At 50.1% G+C, this 11066-nt stretch overlaps 1 protein-coding gene across 1 annotated transcript; it reads left to right on the top strand.

Annotated features, from left to right (window-relative positions):
* The first annotated feature begins 626 nt into the window (after nucleotides 1-626).
* ABCF2 (ATP binding cassette subfamily F member 2) lies at nucleotides 627-11066 on the top strand. The gene is made up of 14 exons (XM_026046446.1): nucleotides 627-787; nucleotides 3219-3431; nucleotides 4572-4754; nucleotides 5083-5254; nucleotides 5390-5485; nucleotides 6590-6692; nucleotides 6780-6875; nucleotides 6983-7102; nucleotides 7642-7731; nucleotides 7988-8098; nucleotides 8352-8414; nucleotides 8863-8991; nucleotides 9735-9938; nucleotides 10671-11066. The coding sequence occupies exons 1-14, from the start codon at nucleotides 634-636 to the stop codon at nucleotides 10806-10808; spliced, it is 1872 nt and encodes a 623-aa protein (XP_025902231.1). The 5' UTR covers nucleotides 627-633; the 3' UTR covers nucleotides 10809-11066.

The raw sequence follows: 11066 nt of genomic DNA, 5'->3' as shown, positions 1-11066 counted from the left end.
GCCAACGGCGGGCGGGCGCGAGCTCCGTGTTGGCGGCGCGGAAGGGGACGGCGGCTCCCGCCCGGCCGCGCTGCCGCCGCTGCCACATCAGACGCCTCATGCCGCCCGCTTCCGCTTCCTCCTGCAGCTCGGCGGTGCTGCCGCTCTACCCCCTAGCGCCCGCCGCCTCTATGGTACGGGAACCCCCGCCCTGCGCGCGCTCACCCATGACGCAACCCAGGCCGCGCCTCCGCCCGCGGCGCGGTGCACGCTGGGACCTGCAGTACCCTGGCCGCACGCGCCAAGAGCCGGCTGAGCGTAGGGAGCGAGACGGGACTCTGTTTCCCAGAGTGACGTCAGCACCCCGGCCTGGGTGACGTTCCGCGTCTCTATTGGCCGTCGCTGTGGAGGGGGCGGAGCGTGCGCACGCGGTAGCAGCTGTCCTGTTGCGACAGAAGGAAGGCGCGGAGTCGCCGGTGAGGGGCCGCGCAGCGCGCCGGGAGAGCGGGGGCGCCGGGCGGGGGCCTCGGCCGGGGCTGCCTCCGGGTCCGGGGCGCCGCGTGCTCTGGGCGGCGCAGCGCAGCGCTGCCGGGGAGGGGAGCGGCGGGCGGCGCGGCCTAACGGCCCTTCTCGTCCCGCAGCCGCCGTCCCACCATGCCCTCGGATCTGGCCAAGAAGAAGGCGGCCAAGAAGAAGGAGGCGGCCAAGGCCCGACAGCGGCCCCGCCGCGCCGCCGAGGAGAACGGCGATGCGGGCCCAGAGCCGCAGGACGCGCGGCCCCTGGAGGCCAACGGGACGATGGCGCCAGGTGAGCGCGGCCCGCGGCGCCAGGCCGGATCCACCGCGCTGGGCCGGGTGCCGGCGGTGGCAGCACTTGCTCCCCTCGGAAGCTGTGTGGCAGCGCATCCTTACTCGACTCGCCTGGGCAGCCCCGAGGGTGCTGGGTTAGAGAACTGGGACATTCATCCCTCCTCAGATAAAGTTATAGGCAGGCACAGGACTGTGGGCCGGGCCAGCTGCCCTCTCTTCTGTTAGGGTGCTCCCTCCTGGCAGCCGGCAGGACCTCACACACTGCAGGGTGGTGTCCGCTAGCTGGTGACTGAGGTGTTCACTGCCCTCCTTGGAGCCTGTGGAGTAAGGCTGGATGGTGCCAGTGGAGCTGTTTGCCTTGCAGATACCAACCTGATTTACTGCCTCTTAATACCCTGCTGTGGCTGCAGGAGCCACTGCAGTGCCTCAGTGCTCAGCTCTTGTTGTTGTCAGCCTGATACTGCTGTGGAGAAGCAGCTGTGCAGCTGCTTCTCTGGTGCGGCTCTGGCTTGCCTAGCCTCGGAGCCTGGAGAGCATAATGAGAGAAACTTTGTCAACAGATATTGATTGTCCTAAGGAAACAGACTAGGGAAAGCTTGAGGGGAGAGAGTTCATTCTTGGTCCTTATTGTGCCCAAGCTGTTTGCCCAGGAGTTTATTTCCCAGCAGCAAAGACTCCAGGTCTCTCCTCTTTGCCGGGTCAGAACGGCGAGGCCGGGCCCCCCACCAGAACTCCGTGACCTCTGCAGCCTTTGCGCTGTCGGGAGCCGCAGCTGCAGCAGGGTTGAGCACGGCGTGCTATGCGGCGGGGCTGAGCGGGGCCCGGCGGGGCTGAGCGCGGCGGCTCTGCCTTGCGGCGGGGCTGAGCGGGGCCCGGCGGGGCTGAGCGCGGCGGCTCTGCCTTGCGGCGGGGCTGAGCGGGGCCCGGCCGCGCCGGGCCGGCCTCGGGGCCTCCCGCTCCGACCCGGCGCCTCCACGCGCCGCAGCCAATCGCCGCGCGCTCTCCCCACTCATTTGCATGTCACCCTCCTATTGGTAGAGCCTGGGAGACGCGAGCTGGATGGGCAGGGCTGGGCCGGGGGCGCCGTGGTCGCCACGTGGGGCTGGTGCCGCCGCAGCTGCACTCGTGCCGCGTGGCCCCGTGCCGTCCCGTGCCGTCCCGTGCCGTCCCGTGCCGTGCCGTGCCGTGCCATGCCGTGTCGCGCAGCCCCGCCCCGTGCCGTGCCGCCCCGTGCCGTGCCGCCCCGTGCCGTGCCGCCCCGTGCCGTGCCGCCCACCCCGTCCAGCTGCCGCTCCCGGCCCGGGCTGGAGAGGCAGGCAGCGCTCTGCGCGGGCGCACATTGCTAGGCGGTAACGCAATAGAGCAGGTGCAGGTGGCTCAGGTTGCCGAAGCACGCACTGGGCCTGGGGCCATTGCCTGGCCTTGGCCTGGCCGCAGGGTCATTGGGCACCCTTGACTGGGCTGCTACACTGCTGTGGGAATTGGACGGTGGGGTAAGTGGGTCACCAAATGCATACTCTGCACTTGCAGCTCCTTGAGAAATAGCTGCACAGCACAGAAGACTTCTGTGCCTCTCTTGTCACTCATCTGTCACTCATCTGGTTTCTTGTTTATGCAACTGCTCTGCTTGCATTGAAAGTTCTATTAAAGGGGGCCTGTGTCAGCATGGTGTGCAGTGTCTGCTCCTTCCTGCCCAGTGTGTATCTTCCTGCAAGGTGATAGTAACTTTATTGCCAGTTTGGCTGTAAAAACCTAATTCCTAGCAAAACCTGTCATGCAATAAAGTTACTATCAGTGCTCATATCTGAACGCCAAGGTATGAACATCAAGTCTCTGCTCTGGAAAGCTGAGATGCCTAAGGGGATGTCCCTCTTCAGATGGCAGGGTCTCCCAAAGGAATGAAAGATTGTAACTCAGGGCTTCAGGACAGAAGATCATCAGCAGGACAGGAAATGTCTACGTTAGTTGTAGGAAGAGAGGAAGAGGGAGCCAATTGCTTCTTGAGAATTGATAGGGCCTCTCCAAGTGCCACTTCTCTCTTCTTTCCTGTCACGTGTTGCCTAGCTAAATTCACCTTATGCCAGTGCTTTTCCCTAAGAAGCAACACTTCTTAGCTTCCCCCATCCTCAGCCTTCCTCCAGAGAGTGGTAGTGCCCTTGTACTCTGGCAACAGGCAATCTCTTCTGTCAGCTACTTCTAATGGTCGAGCTTTATTTATAGATTAGGTGAAAGCTGCTCTTAGACTACATATAACCTTCTGGTAAGCTGAAAAAAAAGAAGTATCTTAAAAACCTTTGGGCTTCCTTAATGTTTCTGTAGCAGTGGGAAAGTAGAGTTTGTTTCCAGGGTTCTTGGACCTGCCAGGATAGGGGCTCTGGCTTCTCTTGTGAGTGTAAATCAATAACATTTTGGTCTGTTTCTGTGTATAGAGGTGGATGCCCTTACAAAGGAACTGGAAGACTTTGAGTTGAAGAAAGCTGCGGCCCGTGCGGTGACAGGAGTGCTGGCCTCCCATCCCAACAGCACCGACGTGCACATCATTAACCTCTCGCTGACCTTCCATGGCCAGGAGCTGCTGAGCGATACAAAGCTGGAGCTGAACTCAGGGAGGCGCTACGGCCTCATTGGCCTCAATGGCATCGGTGAGCTGCGGGGCCTGGTGGAATGGGTGTTCTGGAGCTCAGAGGAGACTCGGTGGTGCTGAAAAGATGGATGGATGGAGATGGTAAATGCTAGAAACTAGAGAAAAGGTTGGTAGACAGGCCAGCTACATGATGACTGTCCTGCCTATCTTCAGGTCAGAAAGAGGGATTGCTATAAAGAGTATGAGATTGTGTTCTAGCTTTGAACTAGGCCTTTCCTCAAATTCAGGTGGAGCTCCCTGTGCTTCAGTTTGTGACTGTTGCCTCTTGTCTCCTATCACTGGGCACCACTGAGAAGAGCCTGGTCTCATCCTTTGAACAGCTTCCCTTTCAGTATTTATACACATTGATAAGATCCCCTCTCAGACTTCTCAGTAGGCTGAACGGGCCCATCTCACAGGAAAGATGTTCGAGTCCCCTGATATCTTTGTAGCTCTAAATATTTTTGATGTGTTCCTGTGGAGATTAGAAAAAAAAATGCATGTAATCTGATACCTCTTTACAGGCCTTTTTATTGTTTTTTATATTTTTTTTAGTGGTGTCACTAAGGTAAATGCTACCGGTGGAAAAAAATCTCGCAGAGTGTGGAGGAATATGGAATGTGTAGTTTGGCCTGAATGGGAAAACAACTTCTCAATGCCAGTCATTGCAGAAGATGACAATGTTGTAGATGGAGAGATGCAGAGTATGGGGTAATTGAAGAGAAGCTAGTAAGAGGGTTCAGCTAACTTAACTGTAAGGGAAATTCTTACTGTCTCTAGTGGTGAGTGCATTGCTTCTTCCTGCATTAGAAGTAGTTTTTAAAGCCTGGGGTTGTATCTTCCTGTAGTAGATGTTAGACAGTAGGAAGTGTACAACAGAGATAAAACTCTCCAAAGCAGAGCACAAGCTGAAGTTTAGTGCTTTTCAAAGAGTTTCTTCATGTCTCTGTCCTGTCCTTGGGATGGTGCTCTTGAGCTGGGAGGACAGCCTATTGCAATGAGGCAGTCGGTTCTAGTTCTGGCTTCCAAGAAAGTTCCAAGATTTTCTTTGTTTGGCAGAGGAGTGAATCTGAGACCTGAATAGATCTCATGTGTTGCTTTGTTACCTTGAATCTTCTTGAACCTAGTGAATAATTTTGGAGTGTCTGTCTGTACGCAGGGAAGTCCATGCTCTTGTCAGCTATTGGAAAACGAGAAGTCCCCATCCCAGAGCACATTGACATCTACCACCTGACCCGAGAGATGCCTCCCAGTGACAAGACCCCTCTACAGTGTGTGATGGAGGTGGATACGGAGAGAGCCATGTTAGAACGAGAAGCAGAGCGTCTGGCTCATGAAGACGGTAAAGCTCCTTAGATCCCCTGTGGGCAATTGAGATTTCCTCTACTTTCCCTCCCCTGTCAAGAGAAGGCCTCATTTGGGTTGCCTGGCAGGGATTTTGCACGTTTAAGTACCTCTTTCTCCCAGCTGCCTCATACTAGTTTGAGTTCTGTAGGATTCCAGTTCCTATTTAGGTGAAATTATGCTGGGCAGCTTCTTAGGGAGTGTCTTAGACCTGTGAGTAGAGGAGGCTGAGTAGTGAACCAGACAGACCATGAGTTTCCCTAGCTGGGGCCTGCGGTTGAGAGCCCTTTATTCGTAGATGCGCTGACAGGCAGGCTGTTTTTCAGCGGAGTGTGAAAAGCTCATGGAGTTGTATGAACGTCTGGAGGAATTGGATGCTGACAAGGCAGAAGCACGGGCCTCCCGTATCCTGCATGGTTTGGGGTTCACTCCAGCCATGCAGAGGAAGAAGCTGAAGGACTTTAGTGGTGGCTGGCGAATGAGGGTGGCACTTGCTAGGTGAGTGGTGTACTGCCTGCTTGCTCCTGGGAGAATGCTTATCTGGTCCTGACTCTTTCCAGGAACTTGGGGAAGAGCAGGGAGGCTCTGAGTGCCTGCATTTACCCTACCCTGTCATCTTTTCTTGCCTTACAGAGCCCTATTCATTCGGCCATTCATGCTGCTGCTAGATGAGCCCACAAACCACCTTGACTTGGATGCCTGTGTGTGGTTGGAGGAAGAGCTGAAAACGTAAGCATGGAGTTCGCTGGTTTTGTGAGTTGTGCTTCCCTGCAGGAGGATCTGGTCAGTGAGCAAGCTCCACAGGAGTAACCATTCTGATGGTGGCTGCATGACTATGTTGTAGTACCAATGATGTCTTACTGTTCTGACCACTGCATGTTTCTGATGCAAGAAGGGTTTCTGATGCAAGGGTATCGGATACAAAATAAGCCTTTGACATTCTTCTAGTGAAGAAAGGAAAAATACTGATCTGTGTTCACTGGGCAAACTACTTTCTAAAAACTGGAGTGGCCCTGGCAGCCCCAGTAGCAGCCCTGCATGCTGTGCCAGCAATGTGAACTTTACAGATCAGGCTGCCTGCTCGCTTTTCTGTATATTGTTCCTCATTTTTTTCAGAACTAGAGTTTCTGAGCTTGGCAGCTTCATCTGTTTCTACTATGTGAGAAAAACATTTTAGTGAACAATGTTAAAGTAGTAATACTTAAGGCCGAAGGTTTAGGAACAGTTATGAAGTTCAGGTTATCTAGGTTGGCAGTTAAAAGGGCTGGATGCAGGCATTTGAGAAAGGCTTTTCATTTCCAGAGGTTATTCCACTAGCTGCATCAGCTGAAACTTTTGCATGCTTTTCTTTTTTTTTCTATCGCCTGTTTTAGGAAAGTAATTTGAACATCTCTCTTCTGGCAAGATATTAAACAGTCATTTTACAGATTTAGAGCTATGCATATTTTATCTAAGAGACTAGTAGGCTCCAGTAAGGTGAAGATAGGCAGCAGAGGTTGGAACTTATAAAGAGTGTGACACCAGCATGAGTTCTGTCAATAGCAGTAGTAAACCACTGCGCAGATAGCCAAGTTGTGACTATTTATGAAGACTGGGACCCCTATACATACGGTGAAGACTGTCATGACCAAATGACGGTTGTCCTCTCACAGTAACTGTGTGTAGTTTCTTTGCTCCAGGCTTCCCACAGTATCTCCAAGACTATTATCTTTGTTCCTAGTTTGTCCATAGATAAGACAATTCTTATGAATGTCAATCCTTTGCCACTGTCAGGGCTGCCAAGCAAGAAGCCTTTACCCGGCTTTGTCTCTAACAGCTTATATGGTGCCACAGGTTCAAGCGGATCCTTGTGCTGATATCCCACTCCCAGGACTTCTTGAATGGTGTCTGTACCAACATCATCCATATGCACAACCGCAAACTGAAGTACTACACAGTGAGTGAATGGCACCCGGGCAACCAACAAAAACAGAGGAGCTGAACTCTGGGACATATATGATATTTCTATGGTCTCTTTCTCTAGGGAAATTATGATCAGTATGTAAAGACCCGCTTGGAGCTAGAGGAAAATCAAATGAAGCGTTTCCACTGGGAGCAAGATCAGATTGCCCACATGAAGGTATCTGCGTAGCTGCCTGAACATCTTTCTGACCATACATGTGAGCGACCCTGTACCTCCTCAACCTTGTCACTGTGGCTTTCAGACTGACTCCTGTTTTGTTGCAGAACTACATTGCACGATTTGGTCATGGCAGCGCCAAGCTGGCCAGGCAAGCCCAGAGCAAGGAGAAGACCCTTCAAAAAATGATGGCTTCTGGCCTAACAGAGAGAGTGGTGAATGATAAGGTATGATGAGACATGATACTGTGTTTGGAGATGAGAATTGTCAACATGAACTGTATAAGCTAAATAAGTAACATGAGCTTTAGTGGACAGCAAGAATGACTGATAGACCTGTAAGCAAGAGTGGGATGCCCTTCATAATGCCAGAAGGGTGACTTCAGTGAGGACAGTGAAAGGCTGAGGAGTGGAAAGAGGAGTCTTAGTCTTCCAAGGAAGAGAAGGAGATTTGTCACACAACTAGGGGCATTTTGCAGACCCAGAAATGCATGGGAGAAGATCGGGGAAGATGCCAGAGAACCACTCATTGGTTGAAGAGGATAAATCCGCATATGCATCAAGGGGAGAGAAATATGGGATCATTAGCTAGTAAACAGGCTTGCAAACTACTCAGAGTAAATTTGAGTGAGTTGCTGGAGGGCCTTGTAAATTATCAGGATGGTGCTTTGGTCTAGAGATGACTGTAGTGGGGCACAGTCATCCTGGTGTAAATGGGCTGTTTTGTGCTCCAGAGTGTCTAACAAGTTGATATTCTGTGTTAACAGACTTTGTCATTCTACTTCCCTCCATGTGGGAAAATCCCCCCTCCTGTCATCATGGTGCAGAATGTCAGCTTTAAATACACCAAGGATGGGGTGAGTATGTGGCATGTGCAGCAATGCCTAACTCTTGTTTGGATTGTATGGAGATTGCTCCCGTCTTTGTCTTGTTTTCAGATGTAAGACTTTTGACTAAGCAATCTGATCGAGTTGTCATGTATTACTAGTAGATGAAACTTCTTGATAGTGTTCATACCGAGTCATTTGGGAACAGAGCTTTTCAGGTACAGCATGGATATTCTGGGTCGTAGTGGAAAGACATAATGTGTGTCATAATCTTCATATTTTGCAGGCATGGATTTATAATAACCTGGAGTTTGGGATTGACTTGGACACCCGTGTAGCTCTTGTTGGACCCAATGGAGCTGGAAAGTCAACACTGCTGAAACTGCTGACGGGAGAAGTATGTGTACTTTCTAACTGTTGTGTGCTTTTAGTCTTGGGGCAGGCTCCAGGGAAGCTGTGCTAATTTGTCAAAGCACCCCAATCAAGCCTTGGAAATCCAGGGTCTCGCTCCAGTACAGGACTTTTCTCTCACACTAGCTTTTCAGACTACCTCTTCTGTGCTGGGGAAGAAATGGCTGGTGTCAATTTGTTCTTGTGTATCACAGAAGGAGCAATTGCATGATGAAATGCTTTTATCTTCCCCCTTCTAGCTGCTGCCCACAGACGGAATGATTCGCAAGCACTCACATGTGAAGATCGGCAGATACCACCAGGTACTCTGTGCAGTTGACACCAGGCACATGAAATACTGATCAAAAAGCTGCCAGGAAAGAGGAATCCTGCCCTCCCATTTCCACTTAAGCTTCTCTCACTACTGTTGTTGTTCCCAGAGTCAAGGGAAATAACTGTTCTCTGTTGGCTGAACGGGCTCTAGCCAATGCCCCTCCCCGCAAAAGAGGCTTACTATGTCCTTTCTGTTCAGCTTCTTTCTTTTTGTGGGAGAGTGTCTTGTAATTAGTGCTGAAAGAGCTTGCACTTCTGAAGCAGCACCCTGAAATGGAGACTCCTTACCTCACAGCTCAGCACAGTAGTTTTACTGGGGGTGGAGTTGTCATCTCTGGTTGGCTGTTCAGCTGGTATCAGAGAGGTGTAAGTAGAGAGGTGCTCCCAGTCATGAGGTGGGTGGCCTGCATAGCCTGAAAATCTCTTCTTTTTTGTCAGCACTTGCAAGAGCAGTTGGACTTAGACCTCTCACCCTTGGAGTACATGATGAAATGCTACCCAGAGATCAAGGAAAAAGAGGAGATGAGAAAAATCATTGGCAGATATGGTCTAACAGGGAAACAGCAGGTGAGCATGACCTATTGGAGTTTGTTTTTTGCTCATTAGGGAAGTGTAGCTGTCACATTTTCTTTTGCTCTACTGATGTCTGACAATGTGACACAACATGTGGCACTGCATACTGCAGCTTCTAAATGCCTTCTTCCATCTCCTCATTTAAAACTGGACATAAAACATTGTAGGACCTTTCCTTGTGTTGCACCAATGTGTGGGTTGGAATGGGTAACCTCCCTCATAAAAGTTTGCTTATCTCCATTTCTGCAATAAATGCCAGGCAGAGTTGCCAGAACAGATTTTTAACTGGGAGAAGGGACTACCTGACTCAGACAAGAGAACAAGTTCTCCAGTGATGCTGTATGTCAAGATGTGACATGCTCCCATGCACCATATATACATCAGGGGCTGTCCTCACTTCTGCAGTTCAGCCTTGATTTTTGTACTGTCCTTCTCCATTGTTCTCTTCAGAATTTGAAAGTAAGTTTAGGCTTCTGTTAGGATGTAGTAACACTGTTTCTTGGAACCCTTACCACAAGCTGAATGTCGTTATGGACATGCCAGAAGCCACAAGAGCCCATTTATTCTGCTGATGAAGGATGCTTAATCTAAGTATAAGCCTGGTACTGTTGTCCACTTGTGTCATGTAGCTGCTGCAAGCAAGTTGAAATTTGAGTATTTTGTGGTCAGTGCTGTAATGTAGGGACTGGTGTTATAAGCATACCTGCAGGTCTGTGATCAGTGTCTGTGCTTGCCAGGTGAGCCCCATTCGGAACCTCTCTGATGGGCAGAAGTGTCGCGTGTGCTTTGCATGGCTGGCCTGGCAGAATCCTCACATGCTTTTCCTGGATGAACCCACCAACCATTTGGACATAGAAACAATAGATGCTCTGGCAGATGCTATCAACGAATTTGAAGGAGGAATGATGCTCGTCAGCCATGACTTCAGACTCATCCAGCAGGTAAGGAGGGTAATGAATTTTGGCAAAATACTTTTCAAGCTCCTTCTGAGCAGAGACATTGAAATGAAGTGTTTTAAACTGATTTGCTCTAACTCACCCCCAAACAATGTGTGAAGCAGAAATCACTGGATATGGTTTCTCTGTGATATGCTGAGTGGTTATGTAGCCTAGAAAAAAAAAATCACTTTAAACTAAAAAGCTAAGAATAAGTTCAGTGGAAATCATGACTCATCGTGGAGGTTTTAATTAGATTTTTTTAAAAATGGTACTGAACTACCAGAATTTTCTGTGACTTAAGTCTGCAGAGGCAAGGAGAGTTGTTCTTGATTCCACATATGTGGAAATGTAAGATGCTGGTTTTCCAACGGTGTTTTCCTTTGCAAATTCAGAGATAATTTTATTTTTCTGTGCAAGCAGTTCAGCTCAGTAACTACCTTTTCAGTTCCCAATCTAAAAAGAAAGGATTTTTTTTTCTTAGTTTATGAATTAAGAGGAAATGTTGGAGGGGTCAAAGATTCTTGATTCTAAAATCTAAAAGTGTAAATTGTTTAGAAAACACTGTATAAAATATTTCACTACAGATACTTCTATTTGACAGTTTAATGGATGAAAACTGTTAAACTACTTTATTACCAGTCTGTAGAGGGTAGATGTTGATTAATTCTATCACTTTGATAACATTATAAAATACTGTACTGTAGACCTCTCCTCCCTGCTCTTGTGTGTTTTCAGGTTGCACAGGAGATCTGGGTCTGCGAGAAGCAGACAATCACGAAGTGGCAAGGAGACATCCTTGCTTACAAGGAACATCTCAAGTCAAAGCTGGTGGATGAGGATCTGCAGCTCACCAAAAAGACCCACAATGTGTGATCTCTAGAGCAGTCGGCGAGGTGCTCTCTGTGGAGACAGACAGTGGCCACTGTGACCTCCCACCTGCCGACTGGAATGGAACTCTGCTGCTATCTCCTTGGCTGTGTTCTAGGATTGCTGCAATACTGCTTCCCCCTGACTTGCCTTGCACCTCCACATCTGGACAGATCTCCTCTCCTGATCTGGCTATGTTTGGGCAACCACTTCCATATTTAGATAATGTCCCATCTAGAGCCAGGCCTTGGAATCTAATGGCCT

Source organism: Nothoprocta perdicaria, unplaced genomic scaffold (genome assembly GCF_003342845.1).
Source record: "Nothoprocta perdicaria isolate Ctin4 unplaced genomic scaffold, notPer1 scaffold_441, whole genome shotgun sequence".
Taxonomy (NCBI): Eukaryota; Metazoa; Chordata; class Aves; order Tinamiformes; family Tinamidae; genus Nothoprocta; species Nothoprocta perdicaria.
This window is presented reverse-complemented; position numbering and strand designations above follow the sequence as displayed.

Coding starts and splice junctions, on each gene's coding strand:
- ABCF2 (XM_026046446.1), top strand. CDS start 634: ATGCCCTCGGATCTGGCCAAGAAGAAGGCGGCCAAGAAGAAGGAGGCG. Junction 4,755..5,082: donor GCGTCTGGCTCATGAAGACG/GTAAAGCTCCTT, acceptor GCTGTTTTTCAG/CGGAGTGTGAAAAGCTCATG. Junction 7,732..7,987: donor TTAAATACACCAAGGATGGG/GTGAGTATGTGG, acceptor CATATTTTGCAG/GCATGGATTTATAATAACCT.